General features: G+C 48.0%; 2 protein-coding genes across 4 annotated transcripts in view; both read right to left on the reverse strand.

Moving 5' to 3' along the window:
* Positions 1–27,568, reverse strand: part of PLXNA4 (plexin A4) — a 667,362-nt gene that overhangs the window by 137,209 nt on the left and 502,585 nt on the right. For 2 of the 3 annotated variants that reach the window (XM_030574789.1, XM_030574885.1), the window contains exon 10: positions 3,968–4,168. In XM_030574789.1, the coding sequence (XP_030430649.1) occupies positions 3,968–4,168 (201 nt within the window). Of the gene's footprint in view, positions 1–3,967; positions 4,169–21,217; positions 21,966–27,568 lie in introns of those variants that run through there. The other variant, XM_030574977.1, reaches the window with a different exon arrangement.
* Positions 13,707–14,375, reverse strand: LOC115647880 (histone H4-like). Its single transcript, XM_030554792.1, has 2 exons — positions 14,343–14,375; positions 13,707–14,051 (listed from the first exon to the last, which is right to left on the reverse strand). Exons 1-2 carry the CDS (start codon positions 14,373–14,375, stop codon positions 13,707–13,709), a joined length of 378 nt encoding a protein of 125 aa, XP_030410652.1.

The following is a 27,568-nucleotide window of genomic DNA, read 5'->3' on the forward strand; positions in this document are numbered from 1 at the left end:
AGTGCAATATGTAATGGCAGGCAGGGTCTGTCTGGGTGATAATTGCATGCCTTGGGTGATGTGATGGAGCACGAGGCCCAGGCTGAGAGGCTCAAACTACCTGACAAGAGCAATAATTGCTCCGAAATGCACTGCCTGGTGTGACTTATTGCAGTTATTAAATGAAATATTGCCACGAAGGCCAGAAGACAAGGCAGAGCTGGACTCAGCCTTCCAGAGCCAGAAGTGCATACAGCATTGCTCAGGGCCACTCAGAGAGGCTGATCCCCTTCCAGTGGCCTCAAGACATTTCTTAATTGAAGCTGTAACTATTTAAAACAAGAGGGCCTTATTCTGATCTCAGCTTCCCTAGTGTAAATCCAGAGTAACTCCACAAGGCCAGTAGAGGAAGAGCCCAATTCTGATCTCAGCTACTCCAGTGTAAATCCTAAGCAGCGCCCATGACTTCAGGAGAGTTTCTCCCAATTTACTAGTATAACTGAGATCAGAAATTAGGCCTAGCATTTTTTTTTTGTGTTGAAGAGCTAGTGGGGCTGGTTAGGACAGGGCTTATTGGGGGAAATAAGGGGTTGGCGAAAGCATGCCGCACCCTAACAGTTTGGGACTGCTGCCATAGCCTGTAGAGGAACTGTTGTAGCAGAGTGCAGGTTAGCTCAATCCCTGGGGCTGCTCTAGCTTATGCCTGGGACCAAGAGAATCTAGGAGGCACAAGGGTGGACTAAAACCACCTCCTTTGCTCCTGTGTTCAGACCAGCTCGGCTGGAATGGAGAATCTGGCAGCACCAGCACAGGCAGATCCACTCCCTACCCTGAAGAGCTCAGTTCCCAGGGACTGATGGCTAAGTAACGAAACTCATCAGCACAAGAAGGACCCTCGTGGCAGTCCCAGCAAGGAAGCCAAGGCCTGAAAGAGCCATGCAGATGGAATGCCATTTTCACCTGGAGAGGGGTAGCTGTAGACACATTGAGAGGGGCACATGGGGGAAGCGTGCCCTGTTGCTCCCTATGGCCATATATCAGAGGGGTAGCCATGTTAGTCTGGATCTGTAAAAGCAGCAAAGAATCCTGTGGCACCTTATACACTAACAGACGTTTTGGAGCATGAGCTTTCGTGGGTGAATACCCACTTTGTCAGATGCACGTAGTGGAAATTTCCAGGGGCAGGTATATATATGCAGGCAAGCTAGAGATAATGAGGTAGTTCAATCAGGGAGGATGAGGCCCTATTCTAGCAGTTGAGGTGTGAAAACCAAGGGAGGAGAAACTGGTTCTGTAATTGGCAAGCCATTCACAGTCTTTGTTTAATCCTGAGCTGATGGTGTCAAATTTGCAGATGGACCAGACTTCAAAGAGAAACTGCTGAGCTTCAGTTCATCTGCAAATTTTACACCATCAGCTCAGGATTAAACAAAGACTGTGAATGGCTTGCCAATTAGAGAACCAGTTTCTCCTCCCTTGGTTTTCACACCTCAACTGCTAGAACAGGGCCTCATCCTCCCTGATTGAACTACCTCATTATCTCTAGCTTGCCTGCATATATATACCTGCCCCTGGAAATTTCCACTACATGCATCTGACGAAGTGGGTATTCACCCATGAAAGCTCATGCTCCAAAACATCTGTTAGTCTATAAGGTGCCACAGGACTCCCCATGGCCATGTAAGGTATCTCAAGCTGGGCCCCCCTAAAATGGAGACACTCTAAGTCACTGGGCACATTTGAAAATCCTGACCTTCATCTCTGGGGCTGCCAATCCAGCACCGGATTCACTGTGTCCATATCCAGACTGATACTGAACCACCTAATAGTGTCCCTGGGAATTCACTGCGTAGACTGGCTGGCTACTTTCTCTCCCCACTACAGCTTTATGGCCAGCTATAAAGACCTTAGTAGATCCCTCTACTATTCCTCTTAACTTCCGTCTTTCACTCACATGAAAGGAAATGGAAGGTGTTTAATGGGCTCTTCATTTTTCAAACCACAAATTTCTGCAAAATCCTGACCTCAAGCGCTCCCCAGTAATGGAAGCAGGGGGACAAACAGGGGCTTTGATGGGGAAATGCTCATTTGTAATTGATCATAAAATGCGGTTAACGGCCTATAACCTTCAACATGCTGTTTAATGCAATAGAATACTGCCTGACTTTGAGCGCTGGAGCTGGGGGGAAGTGGCTGATGCCTGTAATTAGGCCTTTGAGTAATAAATCATCAAATCACAATAATAATAATATAGCAAAATCTATACATGAAATCACCCTGCCTGGGCAACCTTGAAAGACCCTTCCACACTCACACACACTGCTGGAAAACCAGCTTCAGTAAGAAACCACTTTTGCCTCTTGAGACGGGTTTTCCTCCCATGATCCTCATATCCAGCCTGTGAGGCCGGGCAGAGTTAGTAATCCTGGGTCACACAGGGAGGAAATTTAGCACAAAGAGGCAAAGTGACGTGCCCAGAGTCACACAGTGAGTCACACACCACTTCTCGCTCTGGGCCCTTGAACACTTCCTGTTCTTTGTCTGCCCATCTATCTGGGTTCTCCTTTGGCCCCATCACAGTGGCACTGACTGTGTTAACCTTGATTCTTCCCATTACTGTGTGAAATATGCTCCTTTTACACCTGCTGCTTTGGCTTCCAATTGATGGTCCTTCTGAACAAATGCTTCATCTGTTTGGCTTCTCCTGCAGGATAAACTGCGCATGTCAGGATGCTCATGACTAGTGAAGTAGGGGTCTAGGAGTTAGGACTGAGTTCACTCCTGCTGGGTGACCTTGGGCAAGGCCCGTCAACGGTCTGTGCCTCAGTTTCCCATTTGTAAACTGGAGACGATGATCCCTCCCTGATAAGGGGTTGTGAGGCTCAATCAACTAATGTCTATAAAGCTCTTTGAGATCACTGGATAGAAGATACTGCAGAAGTGCTCTGGATTATAACACTAGGGTAAGAACTTGGTAATGTGGTGAAATGGGAGGGGCTGGAAGATGTGGTAGGTTAGGTCTGGAACCACAGGGGTGGCTGCATGAGAGTTGAAGAGACCCGACAGAGCAGTGGATGGCACTCCAACATTGCTACAGCAAGGGGCGCTGCAAATCAGAATTGAAGTGCATTGGCAGAGTTGCAAGCAGCACCCAGCACTGTAATGCCAAGAGGAGCAGAATGACAGGATTGAAGCGCTGGAATTAGCTGTGTGTGATGCCCCAGGATGCTAAAAGCAGCGGATCTAGTCATAAAACCTAGCTTTGATGTAGCACTTTTCATCGCTAGATCTCCAAACACCTCACAAACTTTAATGGATTCCGCCTCACGTCCGGCAGGGGAGCAGGGAGGTGCTATTAGCCCCCTGTTACAGAGGGGGAACTGAAGTAGAGAGGGTGGGCTTCAGAAAGGGAGTCAGGGGCCATTGAAATCAATGGGAGATAGGAGCCTAACTAATATTGGGAATCTGGGCCTAAGTGACTTGCCCTGGGCCACACAGGAAGCCTCTGGCAGAACAGAGAACTGAACCCAGGTCTCTTAAGGCTTAGGCTAAGGTCCTAATGACTGGACTAAGGTGCACTGGCAGGGCTGGGCGTGAAGCTCAGAGCTGAACTGGCAGAGGGGGCTTCAGCCCTGGGTCGAAGTGCAATAGCAGTTGTGCGAGGACAGCCTGAGCAGCTTCCTCACAGGTGTTAGGCAGCACTTCCTTCACGTCCCCACGATCTCCAGCCAGGCCAAGGGAGCTGTGAAACATGGCTCCCATTCCTGGGAATGAGGGTGAGGCGCACGCTGTGGTGTCGGTGAGGGGCCCATCCGCAGTGGTATGTGTGGGGCTGATCTCAGGGCAGCTTGTTCCCTGCAGTAAACAGGGATGGAAACTAGGAATTTGTCACCTTCCTTAGGGTTCCCACCGGGCCAATACTGTGGGGCTCCTTCCCCTTGCCCATCCCCACCCCGCTGCAATGGGCCCGCCCGCGGGACTCCCTCACCGAGGTGTTCTGGCACTGCACGCTGGAGCTGTTAAACCTCAGGGCGGGGACCCGCTGCTCGTTGCCCTGGATATTCAGGATACACTCATAGCCCCGCTGCCCCGACTGCGGCTGTGGCAGGTTCTTGGCTTTCAGGGTGATTGGCTTGATCACTTCCACCGGCACCAGGATCTTGTCTGCCTGGAGCAACTGAGGACAGTCCTGGGGGGAGAGGAGAAAACATGCCAAGCCAGTTAGTAGGAGGTCCATGCCCCAGACTGAGTCCTCTTGTGCTCTACATATACCTCCCAATTCCCCCTAACTCCCCCCACACTGCAGGCTTGGCCTATGAGGACTGGAAGAAGCTCCATATGGAACTCCCCAGTGCCTGTGCCTTAATCAGCTGGTGGGAAACTTCTATAAAGTGTCCCTCTCCGCTGGGACTCAGCACTGCTCCACTGCCAAGGCACTGAAAGAGAAAGGCTGGGTGTAGGCACAAAGCACCATCATCCTCACTAGCCAATGAACACTCAGTAGAAAAGCTGGTTCCAGCTAGACATGGGATCATGCCACAGAATGTAAGTGCCTTAAATTTGGAGGTGTTGAGATCGGGGGTTCAGGCTTCACCTACTACAAGGGGAGGGATGAATAATGGACGAATCAAAACCCTGGATCCAAATATCCTGAAATGTTGGGAAAGTTCAGCACTGAAAGGGAATCTGATGGCTCAGGCCCATCTAGGAGGCTCTGTCCTGAGCTAGTCAAGTAGAGCAGCCCCCAACAGATGGGTTGCCCCTGCCTTTCAGAGAGGGAAGGAATATATCCCTCATAGATTCTTTGGGGGACTGGGAAAGCAGTTTGGATCAAATGGGCTCTGTGAGCATAAGACCTGCTCTACACACACACAAGGAATTAACGGTGCGCAAATAAACTGATTTAGCTAATCCAGCGCAACTCTGCAGGTGGGCACTTTACCTGAGTTTAAACCTTAGCCTCGCCAGCTAAACCAAAGCAAGCCAGGTTTAACACCCATGCAGAGTGTCCCCATACAAAGTTTGGCCAGTTATCTACAGCTGTTTAACATCACACTTTTAGTTACCAACTTCTATATGCAGACAAGGCCTGAGAGATTATCATCAGGGATCTCTCACTGCACTGCCCCCAATCCTTCACACCACCTGCCCTCTGCCAGGATCAGAGCACCATAGGGCAGAGTCTGCTACATCAAGCACACCGTGCAATCTGGTTCACTTTGTCTTGCTTGTTCACACAAAAAGCACCTGAGAATACAATCTTTATAATTTATAATGGCAAATGCAGGTGAACCACATATGTCCCTAAGCTATTGTGTAGCTTGCATGTAGGGGTGTGGGAAGGGGAGGTTTAGAATGACTGATGTAGGAGTGGGGAGGAAACCGGAAGGCTTGAGAGTGGGATTTATGGCTTGAGAGAGTCTGGGAACCTGTTCCTGCAGGTGCTGGGAGTACCTTACGGAGGCAAATATCTAAGGAAGATGGAGAAATGGATTCGACATGTAACATCGGCACTTACACCAGCTAGGAATAGAATGATGAGGGATATCAATGGTCACACTGCAGTGTGAGCTGATTCGCTACGGGGTGTGACATTATGGATATAATCTGGCACCAAATATTGTGCAAAGGGGGTCATATAAAGTGCATAAAACCAGATTATGGGTGGCTGGTTAAAATTATGGTGTCTATATGTAGGTATCACATTATAATTGAAGTTCTGAGTAATGGCTCTATACTGTCTGTATTTTAAATTGTAATGGCTCTATACTGTCCGTATTTTAAATTTTAAACTCACCAGACAAGTTGGTGTTAGCTCTGACTAGCCTGTCTGATGGCCAATTAAGGACCATCAGCTACACAATTGACCCACTGAGAGAAGGCAGATCCGCCTTGTAACTCAGCAAAGTATGCAGGGACTTGCCCATGTGACTCCAGACTTCATTTTGCTGTAACTTTCCACAGTAAGGACAAAGAGGTTGTTACACCTGGAAAAGTCTATAAAAGGCTGATGCCTTGTCTCCATCGGGTCTTCAATCCTGCTTCTTACCTCTGGAGGAACTTTGCTACACACTGAAGCTCGGACAAAGAACTGATGACCCATCCAAGCTGTGGATGTACTCCAGAGACTTGATTTGAACCTGCAGTTTACTCCATCACTGCTACAAACCTGGATTAAGATCTTTGCCATTGTTGTATGTAATCGATTCAATTTATCCAATTCTAGCTCTCATCTCTACCTTTTTCCTTCTACGAATAAACCTTTAGATTTTAGATTCTAAAGGATTGGCAACAGTGTGATTTGTGGGTAAGATCTGATGTGTATATTGACCTGGGTCTGGGGCTTGATTCTTTGCGACCAAGAGAACCGTTTTTTTTATTGGGGTGTTGGTTTTCATAACCATTCATCCCCAGGACAAGTGGGACTGGTGGTGATACCGGGAGACTGGAGTGTCTAAGGAAATTGTGTGACTTGTGGTTAGCCAGTGGGGTGAAACCAGGGTCCTCTTTGTCTGGCTGGTTTGGTTTGCCTTAGAGGTGGAAAAACCCCAGCCTTGGGCTGTGACCGCCCTGTTTGAGCAATTGGTCCTGAATTGGCACTCTCGGTTGAGTCTCACCAGAACTGAATCGTCATGAGGGGTCAGGAAGATATCCCAGCCACACGCACCACGTGGGATAAGTTAGATGCGTTAAGGTGTGGGAGGGTTCACCCCTGCCCCGAAGCTTCAGCAGTTGGCCATTGTCTGAGTGGGGACACTGGACCGATAGTCCATTGATCTGTCCTGACATTGCCACCTGTATGCACCTACATCTATGCTATGTTACTAAGAGCCTCAGAAAAGCTGCTGCCAAGAGATGAAGTGATGCGGGTCTGCCCGGGACTCCTCAGATGGCCAGCACAGCTGAGGAGAGGCTGGACGTGACCACTAGGGGAGCGGCCTCCCTCAGAGGAGCTCCTACTGAGCCACAGCCCGGTTCAGAAGTTGCCTGCCCCTGGCAGAACCTGCTTTCCCCCCAAACAAGCCCCCTCCCACCTTTGCAGAGTTCCCCCCCGGAGATACAGGGATGAATCCATCCAACAGCATTGGCACTGTTAAGAATAATGGATTCTCAATACGGGAACAGCCACTTTGCCTTCAACAAGGCTTTGCCAAGGCTGAGTTCTATATGGGCTTGAATGCACTTAGCATTGCGGCAGGGCTGGGCAACTTCCCCTAGGCATCCCCGACAGGAATGCATCCAGCCCAGCCTTCAACAAAAGGCCACTCTGGCAGCACTAAGGGGCTATACTGTTGCCTTTGATAACCAGAAAAGGATTTTCTCAGTATTACGGCTCCACACCACCCTCACCAGAGCCTCCGAAGCAGGTAGCACCTCACCTCAGGCCTGGCCCCAGGGTTAAACTGCTACTCAGTGGGACTGAGGCAGGGTACAGCCCAATGTTACAGAGATCACCAGAAAGGCAGATAGTTGTGGGGGCAAGTGGAATGGAAATGGGGAGGCTCCCAGAGTGAGTAGACCCTGGTCATGGCTCAGTTTTGCAGAGACTCGGGGATGAAGATTCACTAGAGTTACAAATCCAAAATCTCAAATGGAAATGCCACCAGAATCCATGAGGGCCACCATGTTTCTGGTGAGAATCATGCAACCCTGTGCAGTTCTCATGGTCTCAATGCAAATTCCCTCAGCAGGCCCCAGGTTTTCTTGAAAGCAGGTGCCCACTCAGCGATCGCATCAGTGAACATGGTGTCCGAATTTACACTCTAAGGGAGCCAGGCACCAGGCGCGCTCTGCATCATTTCCAATTTGATCGCTAGCCATGCTGCTTGGCTTTCATTGCACAGGATACCTGCTTCCAAAGGCGACTGAAAGCCCAGGTTTTCTCCCTGCCTCAGTAGGGGCTCGGCCCTCCAGCCAGGGTCAACAGTGGCAAAGCTTCCCATAGAACACATCCCAAAATCACCCCCTGCTCCCACACCACCCAGAAACCCACCCCAGTGATGGCTTCTGCCTCTAGCTACAGGGTTGCAAGTGGGGACACATTTACACAGCAAATCCTTGGGGCAGAAAGGTGGGCAAACCCCATCTATCACTGGGGCGCGGGATTCTCTAGACATACATCAAATGTAAAGGCTTAAGAACCAGGTGGGAGGTTGAGGGGGGAAAGATATTATCTGGGAGTCACTCCAAGCCCCAAAGACTGAATTTTCTTGTTTCCCTTTATCCCCGTCCCCCGCAGCCTGCCACCACTTCCGCCGCCACCGTCAACCGCTCCCCACAAGCACCGTAATCTTTCTGGTAACACTTGTTTCGAGTTCATTAACAAGCAGTGGTTGTGGCAGCCCCAATAAAGGACTCCTTTGCATATAAAAAGGTTTGCGGCTCTGTTAGAAAGTTCATTATAGATAATTGGAGAGGCGAGCGCCATAAAGAGGAAATTCTCATAATGTGGCTTTATCTGATTGACCTAATGTTCTTTCTAATTGAAATTTAAAAAGGCAATTTCTTTGGCTGATGTACAGTACAAAGCCAGGGCACTCAGTCCTGGCCCCGGGTTCAAATCTACATCCAACACTTACTTCGTACGAAGTGTCAGGAGGAACTAGCTAATAACCCTGATCCCGAAGATACTCTGCGGTAATTAGTTATGAGTGTTTGCTCAGAACTGTACCTTTAAAGGTAAGAAGACTGCCCGCTAGTGGTAGGGGGATTCAAGAGAGTGAAACGTACACTGCCATGTACACTACATTTGTTCTTCCTTTGTTGTTTTCCTTAATCTGAAATACATATCACCTAGGCTGGAAAAGCACCTCTTGCCCTGTGTGTACGGAAACCATAACCAGACCCATCCTCAATGACTGAAGCATGTAAGGGCCTGATCCCACTACCGCTGATTAGTAATTAATGGGAGTCTTTCTGCTGTCTCCAATGGGAGTTGGATCAGATTCCAAGAGAACAAAAAAACACTAATCTCATTTATACAAGGCATGCATTACAGAGTGGATCCTTGTTAATTTAGTTAACTTGTGTAGTTTAATTCTATCATTTCGTGTAACTCTTTATATTAAACTAATAAGCACACACTCAAAGCTCGTAATTCGCCCTGTTGGCACAGACACCCACTGCAAATGGCTGAATTTTGCCAGTTAGCAGGTCAGTGAACAGAGAATAAAGCAACCAAGGATGCTATAACATGAAATAGACTCCTCATTTTGTCAATGGCAGTTTAGTTTTCACTATTTATAAATCCTTGTAGTATGCTCTAAAGCTTCAAAAATAACAAAGTCTTATATAAGAACAGCCATATTGGGTCAGACCAATAGTCCCTCCAGCCCAGTATTCTGTCTTCCAACAGTGGCCAGTGCCAGATGCTTCAGAGAGAATGAACAGAACAGCAATTTCAAGTGATCCATCCCCTAACTTCCAATTCCAGCTTCTGGCAGTCAGGGGTTTAGGGACACTCACAACATGGAGTTGCATTTCTGACCATCTTGGCTAATAGCCATTTCATGGACTTATCCTCCGGGAAGGTCTCTAATTCTTTTTTGATCCCTGTTATACTTTTGGCCTTCACATCTCCTGACAAGTTCCACAGGTTGACTGTGCATTGTGTGAAGAAGTACTTCCTTAAGTTTGTTTTAAACCTGCTGCCTATTAATTTCATCAGATGATTCGCAGTTTTTGCTCTGTGAAGGGATAAATAACACGTCCCTATTCACTTTCTCCACACCATTCACGATTTTATAGACCTCTATCATATCCCCCCATAGTCATCTCTTTTGTAAACTGAACAGTCCCAGTCTTTTTAATCTCTCCTCATATGGAACTGCTCCATTTCAGGCTCCTAATCATTTCTGTTGCTCTTATCTGCACCTTTTCCAATTCTAATATATCTTTTTTGAGATGGGGCGACCAGAACTGCACTCAGTATTCAAGATGTGGGCATGCCATGGATTTATACTGTGGCATATTTTCTGTTTTTAAGTCTATGCTTTCCCTAATGGTTCCTAACACTGTTAGTATTTTTGACTGTCACTGCACATTGTGCAGATGTTTTCAGAGAACTCTCCACAAGGACGCCAAGATCTCTTTCTTGAGTGGAAACAGCTAATTTGCCTCTAATTTTATATGTATAGTTGGGATTATGTTTTCCAATGTGCATTACTTTGCATTTATCACCACTGAATTTCATCTGCCATTTTGTCACCCAGCCACACAGTTCAGTGAGATCCCTTTGTAGATCTTCAAAGTCAGCTTGGACTTAACTATCTTGAGTAATTTTGTATCGTCCACAAACTTTGCAAACCTCACTGTTTACCCCCGTTTCCAGATCATTTATGAATATGTCAGACAGCACAGGTCCCACTATTTACCTCTCTCCATTCTGAAAACCGATTGTTTATTCCTTCCCTTTGTTTCCTATCTTTTAATCAGTTACTGATCCATGAGAGGACCTTCCGTCTTGTCCCATGACTGCTTAGTTTGCTTAAGAACCTTTGGTGAAGGACGTTGTCAAAGTCTTTCTGAAAGTCCAAGTACATTATATCCACTGGATCCCACTGGTCCATAAGTCTTGGCAATATGAGACTTCTGTCTATCTTCTAATATGGGCTTCACCACTATAGTATGTGAATGACCCCTCTACAGGAGCTTCTGTTAAAACTTTACTGACAGGTGAAGAGAGATCTCCAATTTTGTGCAGACTCTGATAGATGTGGCTTAACAGAGAGCAGATTAGTGACTTTCTTCTGCATGGTTGCACCTATACACATTAATGAAGTTTTGACACCTCACCAGAACACTGTTCCACCAGAGCTAGCATCTGGCCAGGATTTGGGTTGACACTCTTCCTCTTATGGAAAAAGCATTTGGGGATCTTTGATGGCCACATATGATCAGGACCTTCGTTTTAAGTGTCATGGCCAAATTGTTCCATTTTCTGGACACTAAAGGGGAGAAATTTGTTTAACTATTTTAAATTTCAGGTATTTTAAATGGGAAAAGGTACCGCATCCATAAGGTTGGCCACATACATGCATCTCTCAATGTGCTCTCTGTGTCCCTGGGTTCCCGACACTCTTCCTCTTATGGAAAAAGCATTTGGGGATCTTTGATGGCCACATATGATCAGGACCTTCGTTTTAAGTGTCATGGCCAAATTGTTCCATTTTCTGGACACTAAAGGGGAGAAATTTGTTTAACTATTTTAAATTTCAGGTATTTTAAATGGGAAAAGGTACCGCATCCATAAGGTTGGCCACATACATGCATCTCTCAATGTGCTCTCTGTGTCCCTGGGTTCCCGATTTGGGAGAGGTAAAACCACATACCTTCACCTCTACCATCTGGTCTCACACAAAGCATTCAGGTGATGAAAGCCCCACATCTCCCCTCCATTAACTCTCTGCTCTTCTCCCCCCATTGCACAGCTCTTTTGCAGTGAGATTCAGGCAGAAATGCCACTTAAAGCCCAGCACCAAAGGGTGAGAAACAGGCTAATACAAACATCACATGGATTATGAGGATCAGCATCAGTGTTGGAACTAATTGGCTTGACACTGGAGTCTCAGCAGGCACTGGTACCCATTTACCAGTGATATGTGCATTGGACAGAGACCAGCAAATGACAAGACAGACAGAGCTAGATCTTCATCCCCCATTTGGATTACCAAAACCTCTTCCTTTCTGGCGTCCACTCCATACAAGACACAGCCACTAAAAGCATCTACCTTGGCTATCCAACTGACCACAACACCCTGCGTTTTGGCTCTATCCACCGGCTGCTTCTTCTCCAGTAGGTCACATTCAGATTTCTTTTCTTCACCATCAAGGCCCTGCATACCCCTTGCCCCTCCTGACTGAGTTGACCTGATCGCTCATCATTCCTATCCATGCGCTCTGCCAGGGCCGCCATCCTCAATGCCTGGTTTGTCCACTCCTCCCACTGCCATCTTTATGCTTTGTTCACTCAATTTCCTATAACTGGAATCCCCCTGCTAGACTGATACCCCTGGCCACCATCACCAGACCCTCCTCATTCAAACCCCACAAGACCCAATGCCCAGGAGAAATGGGACGAAGACATTTACCTAGCGCATACACTTTGAAAAAATAAATCTCTGCTCCAACAGGCTGTGTATTAGCCTTGGCTGGATGACTGCATCTATTCATGATGATGCCTATCCCTGCCCTTCCACCTCATGTCACCGCTGAAATGAGATAGTAAGTGTCATACAGCCACCTTTGACTGTAAGCACTTAGGGGCAGGGACTCTGTCATCAAAACTGTACTGTGCAGAACATGGCTAATGACTGCTGTGCCAGTGAAAAGGGCTGGATTTACAGTCCTGAAAACAGATGTCTTTTACTCACAGAACAACTACAGCATGGAGATGCTATGCTGATGGGCACAGAATAGCTTGATAGAGAGGAATTTTTGCCACTGATCTCAGTGGTGCTAGGATTTCATCCAGAGAGAGAGAGAGAGGGAGATGCCAATGGCTGGATGGGCCATTCACTGATCTCCCCTCTCCAGTACTGGGGTTACAACAGCAGCAGTGGTGCTGTGGTGCTGGGTCCACATGCAGAAGGGGCCCTTCCGCCCACCCCCCACCCCACCCCAAGGCCCTACCCCTGCTCAGCCTCTTCCCCCAAGGCCTTCCTCACTCGCCCCTTTCTGCTCCTTCCCCCCATCGCCCCCTGTTTGCTCCTCTCTGCCCCCTCATGCAAATGGTGGTGGGATCATCGGGAGGAAGACACTGAATGGGGACAGGGCCTCAGGCAGAGCAAGGGCAGATCCTTGGGGAGAAGAGCCCAAGCAGGGACATGGCCTCAGTATGGGCGAAGCAGGGAGTGGGGCCATGATCTGGGCACTGGGACTCACAAAAGATTAATCCTGCCCTGCCCCTCTCATCCTTAAAGCTCATCCCTCCAGGTCAGGACTGAGATAGTGGGAAGGCAGAGCAGGGGAAGTTTTCCCTTGTATTGACCCACAATACGGGTACAGCATGGGAAAACACAAGGCTTCAGTCTGTAAGGCTGGCAATCTGGCACCTTTAGACTCCTTTAAAAAAACACAGACACTCTGCCAAAAAAATCCCAGTGGAATAAACCAGTGCAATTAGGTGAAGCGATAAGCAAGCCATCTCTGTACACGGAGCAGGTGGACATTGTTGATTTACAGCGCACACTATGTTTACATTATTACACCACTAATTCTTATTGCTGTAAAATTAAATTTAAAATTTACAGGAAGGGTATCGGAGAACGTTATTAGGTTATACAGTGGAATCAGGTCAATGCTTTGCCAGCAGGATTCCAGGCTTCATAAATTTCTGAATATACATCCTCCAAATTTACATCAGCACTGGCAGCAATCAAACTGGCTCCGAAAAGCTCAAGTGGCCAAAGCATTGTTTAATGCACCGTATATTTTATCTGTATTTCCGAGGTTTTTATAATGCCATTAGAGTGACTGAGGGAGAGCAAAAGTAATAATATATAAAAAAAATGCCCATAACCTTAAAGGCAGCTGATGAGGAGAAGGCAGTGGGATTTATGGAAAGTGTAAACATCTGCAGAGATAATAACAGAATAATTGAGGACTGGCATAACTGTGGCGACCAGCAACTCTGTCTTAGTTAAGGGTCTGTCAGGGATTCCATTACAAAGACCAGCTCTGTGTCCTTTGACACTGAACGTGAATTCAGTTTTGGGTTAAAAGCTGATTCAGCCTCCGAAGCCATACAGGGTGCACCCCTCGCGTTTCAGGGCGTACACCACACCCGTGGCCGTCACCGTCTTCCGCTTGGTGTAGGTCACCGCATCGCGGATCACGTTCTCCAGGAAAACCTTCAGCACCCCACGGGTCCCTTCATAGATCAGCCCTGAGATGTGCTTCACGCTGCCGCCACGAGCCAACCAGCGGATCGCAGTCTTCGTAACGCCCTGGATGTTGTCGCGTAAGACCTCGTGGTGCCTCTTAGCACCTTCCTTACCCAGCCCCTTTCCACCTTTGCCACAACCGGATATGTTTAGTGCTCGGGAAAGGTGCCTGCCTGACAGCCCCGGAGACTAGCCCTCTATCCACAGAACAAGTACTTGTCCAGTGCCAGATTTGTCTACTGTGTTCTAGCACTATGTGTCAATTGTCACCTGGATGGACTACCATACTAGGCACTGCAATACTGGGGTGGAAAGACAGAAAATAAATTCAGGCTTCATAGTCCATTGTTTGGTGTTGTGACAGCCATAGAGGTGGGATGATATATGATGGTGGTTGCAGTGATGTCGGCCCCCCTGCACCAGGAACTACATTAAGCCCACCTCATTTTGCACAGGTCACTAACAGCCTTTGGATGGTACCTTGAGGTCTCTGCTGACTTGGGATGGATTCATCCCTCCGGGTAATTCAAAGAGAGGGTCTTCAGTCTGGCAGCACCAACTCTAACACACAGCTGGCCAATATGTGGAGAGGCAGAGTATGCAGCCAGACTGGGGACCAAGGTACAATCCTGAGCTTGCTTCTTTGTTGTCCAGGATGGGAGGGGCTGGAAACATGGTGCTGTGAGCACCACATGTCCTCCAGGGAGGAGCAGGGGGAAGAGCCAGTGCGCCAGGCCCTAGAATGAGGATGAAGGGAGCACTCTATCTTACACAATCAGGAAGGAGAGGAGACTGCCACAGTGCGAGGCCATTGCCATTGGAGATATACTGGGGGAAATCTGACAGGACACCCCCATGTGCTCACACACACTTTGACAAAATGCCAGCTGGCTGCAGTGTTGAGAGAAACCTAGGGCTAAGGAGGGGGATGAAGAGAGTGGCTAACATGCTCCTCTGGTCAAGGGAATCCATCTCCCCACCATTTCTGATTCCACGAAGCCCCTTCATGCCAACTCTACATTCTTTCGACAACATGGCTTTCAGGGACAAAGCTGGGGATGAGCAACTCTCCATGGCAACATTCACCCCCTGTAACACTCTGAAGGTCTCCTGTCGCAAGATCACAAGATCACGCTGATGCTCTTCACATTACATTATGCAGGTGTTCTCTCTATGCTGTCCAGCCCTAGAGAGATAGGCTATTGGCCAGCTGGGGATTGCATGTCAGTATGACTCCTCACAAAACCATGGGGGACAGGAGACCTGGGGGGAAGTACAGAGGCTCTGGGCCTTGAGGAGAAAGCATTCATCTCCTGTGAACAACTTGACATCCACCGCATGAGCTGATAGACCCAGCCCCCACTAGGAGAAATTTAGTGGCCTCCATTTCTACTCTGAAAAGGGATTGAAAAACAGTGGCATGGCCAGTTCTCACAATTCTAGCACATTTTACACTTTGCTTAAAGCCCCAGCTTCTGGAGTCATGTGATCACCTGAGAATCTCAGCTTTCATTTTTTAAAAAGAACAAGTTTCTAGCACTCATGCAGAGAAAAGCTTGGAAATGAGACCAAATATACCTCAAAGGCTCAAAAACCAAATAAAATTATTTTTAAAAACAATTTATGATTTGTAGGGGACTGACATGAATTTTGAATATTTGGCCATGGCAATCCTGAAACTAGCCTTCTGGGCAGCATATTTATTGTCCCAAGGTGATAGAGTGACCAGATAGCAAGTGTGAAAAATTGGGACACAGGGTAGGGAGTAATAGGCACAAATATAAGACAAAAGCCCTGAATATCGGGACATCTGGTTACCCTACACAGTGACTTTGGTTACAAGCACCCAGACCTGCAAACTCCTCCAAGGATCTGAGGGTCAACCTGCATCTCTCCCAACCCAGCTGAAGTGCACTAGATGTGTACAGAGGTCACGGGGCAATGGAGGGGCACATCTCTCCACCTATTGCTAGGTGCAGCTCCCGTAGCTGGAACACTTGGCCGTTCTCTTGATGATGCATGTGGCTGTGCTAACAGACATAGCAGTAGTGCCACTTTATTTCTGTCTCTAAACCAGGCTGCTACAACTCTGAAAGCATCCACAGAGCTGAGCTGTCAAAGGGACTTATGATTTAGCCCCTTTGCTACAGATACAAACTTGAGGCTGCTTCCTGATATACCAGCATCCTGGGCTACAAACAAGACGCAAGGTGTTTAGTAGCTGAGGATACAGTAATTATCCACGAAAGGGGAAGCGCACTCAGCTCGGCCTCATGCTGAACTGACTAATGATTAATGGAAGACAATTGAGAGCAGTGTAAGCTTAGGGGGCTCTTCCAAACTCTGGTGATCCTCAGCCACTTTCTCTGGCTACTGCAAAACTCTCAGCCCCAGATGACTCTTCTCCCTGCTCCCCACTCCTAACGAGACTTCTGAAGGTCTCAGTTGATGGATGGGTGACACAGCACCAGGAGGCATGAGGCTCTCTTCCACCCTTTCAAGAAGCAACTACAGGGCTTTATCCACTCCCATTTTCTGCATATTTCCGAATACTGGCTGAACTAATTCGATCACTGAAGGCCTGATCAATCCATTTCATTATACTGGGTATTTATTCATGGTCCACTGCAACAGGAACATGGAGGCCAGAACCATACCCTTCACTATTGAAGACAATGGCAGCTTTGTCATTGATTTCAACAGGAACAGGAGCAGCCCTGCTGATGCCACAAGGAGACCACCCCCCACCCCCAGTGCAGGAGGATTGGATCTGGCATTCCTCTTTGGGCTGTTTATAGAGCCAAGCCCAAGGCTTGAAGCTCAGACCTGGATTCAAACATTCCCCAAGTTCAGGGGGTTTGGATGCACACTTCCTGCTGGAGATGCTCTCTGATTCCTTGCAATGAGGGAATGAACCCTCCTACTCTAAAGGAGGGAGCTGCACTTGAAAACAGGGACATCTCCAGGGTGCTGGTTGGCAATGGTTAAAGAGCATCATTTCAGGAACCAGCTGGAAACGCTGTTTCACTGCATGGTGCTACTTATTCCTTTTACTTTGGCACATCCCACAGAGACCAATGAGCCCAGCTCACACCACTGATCATTGGGATTTTGCATGGGAAGAGTAAAAGGCTGCAGGACAGAGTGTAGGAAGTGGTTGCACACACCAAATTCCAGGGCTGCTGCCAGCATCCCTGCAGGGTTCATGGTATTGATCTAAAGCAAGAAACAATAAGACACAAGTGCCTCACTCAGATGTTAAAATTTGGGGCGACATTCACAATTCCAAAGGTGGGTGCATAACATAGGCAGCTAGCTGCCCTGCCCTGGAGCCACCTCCCTGAGCTCTGTCATTGCTGCTGATCTGGCATGGAAGAATCACATCATTGTGTTGCTCCTGAAGGTGGCTGATGGGGATGGGTAGAGGCTAAATGTGCTAAGCACAATGAAGCTCTGATTTTGATTGAGGGTTTAAGATTTTACTGAAATACTAATAATAGGGTCTGTTATTGATCAAAAACACAAGAGCCCCTGAATGGGCTGGTGTCTGTCACAATCACAACTGAAGATGGGATGAAACACTTTCTAAAGGCTGGGGTCTGGTCTGAACTCCCCATTCCACTGGGCTTTCACTGGCATGCTGGCAGCAGGCAAAGTAAACTACCGTGGGTTGACACAAAGATGAAGTTTTGGGAAGAGATGGCAGGGGTAAATCTGAATTAGAGAGGTCGGGGAAACCTTTTTTCCCCAGCCTGCAAATATTTGAGAGTTCAACATCTCCCCATCTTGAAGTGTGATGAAAAGGAAATATCTCTAACATATTAGTGAATTGAAAGAGTGATTTTTTTTTGCCCCATGTTGGGCAAACCCTTTTGTTTCAAATTTGACCTTTTCTTTTTTAAACCCCCTTTTCACTCTCATTAGGTTAGCTTTCAAAATGAAAAGTTGTTTAGAACCAGAAAACTGGAAAACGTCTAAAAACAACATTACAACCATTTTAAAACTTTTTTCCCCTCAATTTTTTTTCCTAAGTCAGGAAATCCTTCAACATGAGCCTGTTTCGTGAACATGCACAGTAGAGACTTGTTAGAGCATCAGAGCTAAAAACTCTGGTGACACCATAACCATGGAGCATGCTCCAGCCAAGGGCAAGTGGGCTGAGCAGGACTTTCCCTGCAATTGCAGCTCCAGACTGCTGTGGGCTGGGTTGGGGCCAGGTGATGAGGCTGTCTCATCTGTGCTCTCAGAGATACCTCTGGTGCCCAGGCAGTGAGGAATAGGAGAGGGCAGAATGGGCTTTGGTTGAGGAGCCTCAGTCTTTGAGGCCAGGGGTGAGTGGACCTCAACCCTCCCTCTCCACTGGGTCCCAGCCCAGGGCCCCGTGTATGTCAATCCCTGAACCGGGGGCGGGGTAGGGGCAGAAAATAACTTCTCCCAGCAAGGAGTAAAAATCTGCTGCCCTGGGCTACTTCCTACCAGTCTGTTCAGTTTGCAGTGTGGCCCCTCTAGTCCAGTGTTGAGCACTGCCTTGCCATGGTCCCAGGCTCCTTTGGGTAGGGCACCCACAGGTTGTTGAGGACGGGCCCCATAATGTCTCTGGGGTTCGCTCACTCAGCTCAGGTTCTGCAAGCGCCTAGGTTTCCTTCTCACTTTCCCCGGACTGGGGAGACAGTGTTCACTCCCTGTTGGCTACCTTGGCTAGCTAATGCTCCTTCCCATTAGGTAGGGAGGCAGCAAGCTCCTGCCTCTGCACCAGTTAGCCCTGAATTGGGCCAGGTTCTCTCCTTTTGTTCCCCCTCCAGGCCTGGCATTGGCTGTGGGTATAATGGGGCGGGGCAAGCTGGGCCCAGAGGCTCTCTTTAACCTCTGCTGTGCTGGCTGGCAGTTTCCCTGCTTCATCACAGCATGTTTTCTTAATCATTCTTGTGGTTCTTTGAATCTTCTCCAATTTTTCCAACATCCTTCCTGAAGTGTGGACACCAGAACTAGACACAGAAGTCCAGATATGGTCACACCAGTGCTAATATAGAGACAATAATACCTCCCTACTCTTACTCAATATTCCCCTGTTTATATATCCAAGGACCCCATTAGCCCTATTGCATTGGGAGCTCATGTGCAGCTGACTAGCCAACATAATCCCCCAGTCTTTTTCAGACTCACTCCTTCCCAGGATAGCCCCCCGGAAGTAGAGTTTATGTTCTTTGTTCCTGGATGTATGGCTTTACATTAGCCCTACTGAAAAACATACTATTTGTTGGAGACCAGCTCATTGAGTGATCCGGATCGCTTGGTATCAGCAACCTGCCCTCTTCATTATTTACCATGCCCCCAATTTTTGTGTCCTGTGCAAACTTTCACACTAATGATGTCACGTTTTCTTCCAGATCATTTATAAAAATATTAAATAGCATAGGGCCAAGAACCAAGCCCCATTTCCAGCGACATTTTGAGACATTTTAGTGGGACAGTTTTTAATCCATTTAATATGAGCTGTATTGATTTCATATCATTCTGAATCAAAATGCCATGCAGTACCAAGTCAAATGCCTTACACAAGTCTAAGTCTCTATTACAGCAACTCTATTACCATTATCAATCAAACTTGTATTCTCATTAGAAAATGAAATCCAGCTACTTTAGGTCCTTATATGGCCCTATAGCATTGAAGCCCCTCACAGTCTTTAATGGGTATTGTAACGGGGGCAAGACTCAACCCTGCAGTGTCTCCTGTCAGTCCTCCTGGGAATTAGCTCCTTTGACCTAGAGCATTCTCTGCAGGCTGGTGCCTCACTGCTGCTGGCCCCTGTGCCCCTCCCAGACCTGGTGCCCCTCATCCTCAGGCACTGTCCCATGGCAGTACACCCACTTTCTGGGTCTCCCCACCCAGGGGAACCCCCACCTCACCTCAGTGGCTACTGCCAGTCATCATCTAGCTCCCTTTCCCTGGGGCTGACTGCAGTCCATATAAGCCAATCACCACAGGCTGCTCTGCCTACCCTGGGCTGCACTCTAGTATCTTCCTGGCCTTTAACAATGCCACAGCCTGGGGCTTTTCCAGGTGAGAGCTCCCTTGCCTTACTCCCCAGCCCTGCTCCCCTCAAGTACCCTGTTCAGATTCCCAGCAACCAGGCCCTTCTTCCTCTAGAAACAGAGAGAGCCTGACTCTGCTCCTGGCCCACTGCCCTGTTATAAGGGCCAGCTGAGCCCTGATTGGGGCGTGGCCACAGCTGAGCCTGCTTCCCCAATCAGCCTGGGAACTGCTTGCTCCCAGCCACAGCCCTCTCCTGGCTGCTTTAAGCCCTTTAAGGCCAGAGCGGGTGACCACCCCCTACAGGTATCCTTACAACACCGCTGTTAGGCAGGGCAGTGCTATTACCCCCAGTTTACAGGTTGAGAACAGAGGCACAGAGAGCCTCAAGGGTATGGCTACAGTGCACACCAGGCATGGGCTCTGACTCAGGTTTCAGCCCAAGCCCTGCCCCCATCCACACAAAAATCAGTCTGACTCAGGTCAGCAAGCACTCAGAACCCAAGCCTCCGCTAGCGGGATGGGCCAGAGCGCAAGTCCCACTATGATGTGGGTCCAAGCCCTGACATTTTGGGTATGGATGCAGCTCAAGCCACAGATCCATGCCAGAAAGTCTGCGTATTTCAATACGGACATGTTGGCATGGCTGTGAGACATGAGTCTAGAAATTGTAAGCCCGGGTTTACAATGCAGAGTGGACGCTCAAGTCCAGTCTTGGAAACACCAAGTCCACAGACCTGGGTCCCACAGACTAGGGCTGCCCAGAGGATTCAGGGGGCTGGGGTCTTTGGCGGCGGAGGGCCCCTGCCGCAGAATTGTCACCGAAGACCCAGCACTGTGGTGGTGGGTCCTGGGGCGGAAGGACCCCCCGCCGTGGGTCAACAGGGCACTTCGGTGGCAGGTCCCCAAGCGGAAGGACTCCCCGCCCCTGAATTGCCGCCGAAGATGCTCCGGGGGCATGGGCCCCACAAGAGTTTTCCGGGGCCCCCGAAGCGAGAGAAGGATCCCACTCCAGGGGCCCCAAAAAACTCTCGTGGGGGCCTCTGCGGGGTCTGGGGCAAATTGCCCCACTTGTCCGCCCCCCCGGGCGGCCCTGCCACAGACCCAAATTGACAATGCAGTGTAGACATACCCTAGGGAATTTGCCCAAAGTCACAAATGAAGTTTGCAACAGAACAGAAAATTACACCCAGGTCTCCCAAGTCCAAGCCCTCTATTTTAATTACTGGATCATGCTGTCCCTGAAGTTAGTTTGACAAGATCTCTTTTCCATAAACCCATGTTAACCAGCATTAATTATACCACTCTCCTTTAATTCTTTATTAATCAAGTCCCAGATTAGCCATTCCATTATTTTGCCCAGGACTGATATTTAACACTTCTATTATGGTAGCACCTAAAGGTCCCCTTGCACTACGTGTCGTGTGGACATGGGCTCACACTGATTAAATTGTGAAATAGCTCTCCAGGGAAGAGGCGAAAGCCCCCTTGCCTGGGAATTTTAAAAATGGATTGGACAAAGTCGTAGAAACTGTGGCGCAGAGAACAGTTCTGCACAAACTGGATGACCTAATAATGTACATCTTTCCACCTCTAGTTTTGATGAATGTGCGTCCTTCTTTCTAGTATGGACTCCTTTCAGTGAACATGGATACTCATTTTCAGTCCTTCTGCAAAGACTTTTATCAGAGGATCTGAAAACCCTTTATACACATTAAATCATTAACCCTCAGAACAGTCCCATAACATTGTAAGTATCATTGTATAGATGGGGAAACTGAGGCACAGAGTGGTTAAAACCCATAGCCACACAGTGAGTCCATAGAGGTGCTAGCAACAAAAGCCAGATCTTCTCATTTCCAGTCCCCACTACAGGAGCTGTTACAGTGGGGCAGAGATGAAAGGAGCTGTCGTGCCAGTTGGGCACAAGTGCCCTTGCTGCAGTGTTTTCAGCCCTTTCGCAGTCTCCGCTTCTTTCTGCCTCATGGTTGCAGTGAAGTTGCAGCAGAGAAGGGCAGAGAGCATTCGGGAGGATCTTGCGCATGGTCTGCTGCCCATCCAGTGTGATAGCCCTGGATAAAAGGAGAGTGACTGCTCAATGAAGGGCCAAACCACATGGAGACAGGGTTACTTAATGTACCTGAGCCTTTTTTTCGGGGCACCCCATACATAAGCCTCAAAAATGAGACTATATGTGACCAGGAGTTTGTAACAGGGTCTCCACCTCTAGAGCGTCCCTGCATGGCCTGGGACAGCCCTGCAGACGGCCTACCTCCATTTCCCTCTGAGGTTTGCAGAAATCATTCTCCCAGCACAAATCTTGAAAACAACATTCCCACTCTCTGGGGAGGGGGGTCTAGTTTGTTTAACCTAGTCCAGAAAAATGAGCCCCTTTTTCACCCAGGGTTTCCACAGCCCTCCTCCTGGGATTACTAAATCCTGGCCAGCCTGGCCCACAAACTCACCCCTTTAGATTAGGGTTTCAAGCCTTCCTTCGAGGCACTGTGGGTTGGCAGCGTTGTTCTTCCTTCCAGCAGTTCCTCTTGCTCAAGTTCCGCTTCACTCAAAGCCTCTCCCTTAGCCACCCCTGAGCTCTGATTCAGTCCCATGACCACATAGGCTTCATTTTACCCTCCCGGGGAGGAGAGCTGGCCCCGTCCAGGTGGGGCTGAGACCTGTCTCCCTTAAAGGGCCAGCCACCCTGTGTCAGAATTCTTGGGACACTTCCATTTTGCACTCAAAGTGTTTTAGCTGCATGACTCCCTCCTCCCCGCAGGCTACCCCTGTCCTGCTCAGTTACTCACCTGGTCCAACAGAGCTCAATGACAAATTTCCTGTTGACTTCAGTGGGATCAGGCTTTACAGCTTTTATTTTGAAAAAAACATGGAGTTGAAACCCTTTGGCCTCTGCAGTTGGAAGGTCAGGAGAGTGACAGTGGGATTGTTCCCACCCTCCTTCTCCCACAGATTGGTGACTGCAAGAGATAAAGCCCAAGCCAAAGCAAATAGATGTGTGGCCAATGGGAGGGTCTGGCCACAGACTCCTGGGACTATGGGAAAGGAGTAGCCTAGGCTGAGTGGAAGACGTATCCCAGTATCACCTTTTATCTGTTGGCTTAACATCACCCCTTCCTGAGAGCTTTTCCCCTTGGCTGAGGCCCAGAGGCTCAAAGCTCCCAATGGAGCAAATGCAGCTGAAGTTAAAATGCTGGAAAGACAAAGCCACATACTTCAGAGGCAGGTGAACCCCCAAAGCAGGCTCTGAATGGTGGGGTTTTTCCTTCTTCTTTATACTAGTGGCAACTGCCGGTTCCCAAATACTACTACACTCCTGACGGTCTGTGTTGTAGACTGCAAGCTAGATAGTCAGAAAGTCCCACAATTGCTCTGGGCATCACAGTGTTGTGACACTGTATCAGTGCATGAGGTGAAACAGCATCATCTCACATCAAGGCAACGTAGCGGTGGGAAGAGTGAAACGTCGCCACGCTGCATTCTGTGATTATTTTGTCCTACGGGATAAATAAGCTCAAACCGCTACAGCAACTAGTCCAACTGGTAAGAGTTAGGGGTATGGTTAGTATCTGGTGCCAGAGGCTTCTTTCACCTCCACCATACCACCTCTCAAGCACATCACAGAGGTATGTCCTTGGTTAGCCACTACCCATGGAGGCCAGGCAAATTCCCCAACAAGGAGCAGACCTGCAAAGGCCACATTAGGTGGCTGGGAAGGGGAGTGGAATGGCAAGATGTGGGGTGGGCACTGGGAGACCAAACCTGTTCGAAACATATCTCAATTCCTATTGCAATTTGGCAAGAGACCTCGGCAGAGAGAGCAGCTGCAGAGCAGCCCTGAGCCAGCAGCGATTTCCGGCAGATACAACTCTACAGGAATAAGGAATCCTGATAAGATGCAGATGAGAAGCAGATGCAGTTTTCGGTGCATAGGCTGAAAGATGGTAAGGACAGCAGGCATGAAGGTAATACAAAACCAGACTTGAGTCACACAGCGCCGGGTCACATCTAGTCTCTCTTCTACCCCATCCCATCCCCAGCCAGTACAAGACTGTTCCCTAAAATCAATTCTCTAGCCCAGTTCTAAATGTCCCAAATGACAGGCTTATTAATACTATTGGAACTGCAATTGTACCTGGAAGCCACATCTGAAATCAGAGCCTCATTGTGCCAGGTGCTGTACAAACACACCGTAAGAGACAGTCCCGGGCCCCAAAGACCTTACAATCTAAATAGATAAGGGAGTGAGGGAACCAGAGCAAAGAGAGAGGAACTCACTTTCCCAGAGCAAAGAGAGGGGAGCTGGTCATTGGCACAGCCAGAAATAGAAACCGCATCTCCTGAGATGCCATCCAGCACCTTATCTACTAAACCACACTGCTTTTGAGTCATTTCCACTACACCCTTGTCTACTTCTCAGTCTAACAGATCAAAGATCTAATGGATAGGGAACGTCTTTTGACAGTCCACATTTTCCTTATTTAATCTCATCTCATTACTCTGTTACATCTCCCTTTTGAAGATCCAAGTCCTCTCCTTTCTTGGTGTTTGCAGTAGAGATGCGCTGAGACCAAGCCCGCATTTTGGAAATTCCCTCAGTCTCTAGGGAGTCCAGAGCCACATCTAGATTCAAATCGGTGACTCTGGACTTTCTCCAGATTCCATCTTTCAAATACTTGGAAAGGACGGTCCTCTGTAAGACTGTGCCTTTAACTATCCTGCACTCTAGGGGGTTTCCAAAGACTTCAGCCAATTAGAATGAAAGTATCGATCCTTTCTCCACTTGCACTCTCCAGCTGGGGACACTGTGGAGGCCAAGCTCCAAGATGTCTGCTTGACTGTGTCTTAATTGAGCTGCTGTTGGCAGTTGGCTCCCAAATTCCGCTCTCATCCCTTCACCTTCACTCCTCTGACAATCCTCTCTTCATGCTCATGCAAACGCAGCAGATTGCCTGCAAGTTGCTATAGTAACAAAACCTCACTCTTTTTTCTTAATGACAGACAGGTGCCAGGATAAATGAGTGGATAATCAACAAGAGGGGAAGAATTAGAGGCAGCGATATTGGCATTTCTATAGCTGTCACTGGATTCCCCGTGGAATGACGGCCCCATTAATCAGCAGAAATGGAATTTTTCAGCAGTGACACCTTAAGCAGCTGCGTCTCAGGACAGGGACAGTAGTTGGTAAACTAGGCACGGGTTGGAAGTTGAGTTGTTGTCACAGTAACGACTGGACATGTATCACTTCAAGGCCCTGTCCACAATACAAGTGCAACCAGTCCCTGACACTAATCAGAAAACAGACAACCACAGATGTCTCTGCACAGGAGTCTTTTCCCAGAACACAACCATGATGGGCTATCTGTGTCTGTAGCAATGCATTCTGGGGAAACATGGGTTCCTTTGCCGTAGTGCCTTAGGAGGGGATAGAGAGCCCAGAGGGCATTCACACAAACCAGTGAGGCATAGGGCAATGCACTATGGGAAGTAGGATGACCGGTGCAAATTGAGTTACATAGGCCTGGGTAGAAAGTCCCAACTACACTACAAAATAACGTGCCCAAGAGGTTACAGGAAGTCCACCTCGTGCCACCTCAGCATTGGGGATATTCAGGACAGGACAGAGGTGCATTGGCAGAGCTGGGAGGAGGGGGAGAGGGAAGACTTTTCACCGGCACCTGCCTGCACATCTTTGACCAGCACCTGGTTCCTAATGTCACTCTCCGTCCCCCTTTTTCACAAGCACAGTCACCTGCCCCCCCATGTTTACTCAGTCAGAACAAGCAGGGAACAAAGATAAATCAGTGCATTTCACCGCAAAGGCCTCTGGCGCAGCTCCTCATTGAGTGCGAGGCAGGCACAAGCACTTGGAGACTGGGTGCACGGCTCCTCGGCAGCTCTTCCCCAGTGTGCGGTTCCCAGGGCCTTCTCTTGCTTTTGACAAATTAACATTTGAAGCAGTTGCTCTTTTATGTGGGTTTTACTGTCATTAGCACATACAACTCAACATAAAACACTTTGGTGCACGGGTTTTTTCTTCTTTTCCCTTTTAGATGACAGATGAAAATCCTTTTAATGAAAAGCTTGTTTGGGGGAGGAAGAAAAACACATACACACTCACAATCTGGATGAGCATGGAAAGATGAAAACCTCCTTCAAGGTAATTAAATGATTATGTATCTTTTAAACCCAGCAGATAAAGATTTGTTATCTGGGTTAGCTTTTTGCGTTTCTTTTTTCCATACAAAGCTAAAATCCTTGCAAGGACCAGAACACGATAGTGTTCATCTTACAGAGCAATACAGCACAAAAGGAACCTTAATTCTTTATCCCATCAACTCAAGTAGATTACTCCTGGCTTACCATCAAGCCTCAACATGAGAATGCCATTCTGGATCAGAGCAGATTTTCACCTATAGGAGGCAGCATTGCTCTAGTGGGTAGGGGCTCTGCTTACTAACCAGCTGTGTGCCCAAGGACAAATCACGTTGCCTCAGTTTCCCTTCTTACTCCTTGACTGTCTTGTCCATTTAGATCAGGGGTAGGCAACCTATGGCATGTGTGCCGAAGGTGGCACGTGAGCTGATTTTCAGTGGCACTCACACTGCCCGGGTCCTGGCCACCGGTCTGGGGGGGTCTGCATTTTATTTAATTTTAAATGAAGCTTCTTAAACATTTTAAAAACCTTATTTACTTTACATACAACAATAGTTTAGTTATATATTAAAGACTTATAGAAAGAAACCTTCTAAAAATATTAAAATGTATTACTGGCACGCAAAACCTTAAATTAGCATAAATAAATGCAGACTCGGCACATGACTTCTGAAAGGTTGCCGACCCCTGATTTAGATTGTAAGATCTTTACGCCTATACTGTGCCTAGCACAGGGGCCACGATCTCAGTTGTGGCATCTAGGTGCTACTGTAATGCAAACAATAGTCTCATATGCTGTCTCTGACACTGGCTGGTACTAGATGCTTTAGAGGAAGATGCAGGAAACCTACCTCTGGAATAAACTACCTCTCTCTTTTTTCCTAAGGGATTCTTAAACCTCTTTGGCTTTTGTAAATGACTCCTTGGACAAAACAGTTTAGTGTTTAAATCTCTGATCTGCTTCTTCATTTTCCGTCTCCTCCCCACCCAACAGAATAATATCAACTCCTTTTATAAAGCCGGATCTCGCTTGGAATATTTCAAGCCGGCAGACTTAGCGTTCAAAAACCTGCTGTAAAAGGAAATTATACGTCAGGGTGAAGTATTCCTGCCACAAATCACCCTGAGACATCGTCAACTCCATTTGATTGAGTTCAACGCCATAATCATAAATACTCTTGTTTTATGGGCCCTGCTGAAGTTTTTAACCAAAAGCAAACATGCCTTTTCCAATCAGCTTCAAAACAGCTTTATTCATGCCCACCCTTCCAGCGCTGATTCACCAAATTCTTGCCTGGTTTAGGCATGAGATGTAGAGAAAAAGTCCTGACAGTGAACATCTGTCTGTCTATGTAATTTACAAAGCACACGCCACCAGAGTATCTAGGCATTTTCTGTGAGCAGGGTCAGGGCAGTATCCTGGCTGAATTCCAAGAGCCAATTCTGCACTCTTAAACTAAGCAAAACTACTATTTAATTAAAGGGCCACAGGCAGGGCCAGATT

Source organism: Gopherus evgoodei, chromosome 1, assembly GCF_007399415.2.
Source record: "Gopherus evgoodei ecotype Sinaloan lineage chromosome 1, rGopEvg1_v1.p, whole genome shotgun sequence".
NCBI lineage: Eukaryota > Metazoa > Chordata > Testudines > Testudinidae > Gopherus > Gopherus evgoodei.

Excerpts from the sequence above, each read along its gene's own strand:
- LOC115647880 (XM_030554792.1), bottom strand. The coding sequence starts at position 14,375 with ATGAATCCATCCCAAGTCAGCAGAGACCTCAAG. Across the intron at positions 14,052-14,342 it reads AAGTCAGCAGAGACCTCAAG|TCTCCGGGGCTGTCAGGCAG; the intron begins GTACCATCCAAA and ends ATAGAGGGCTAG.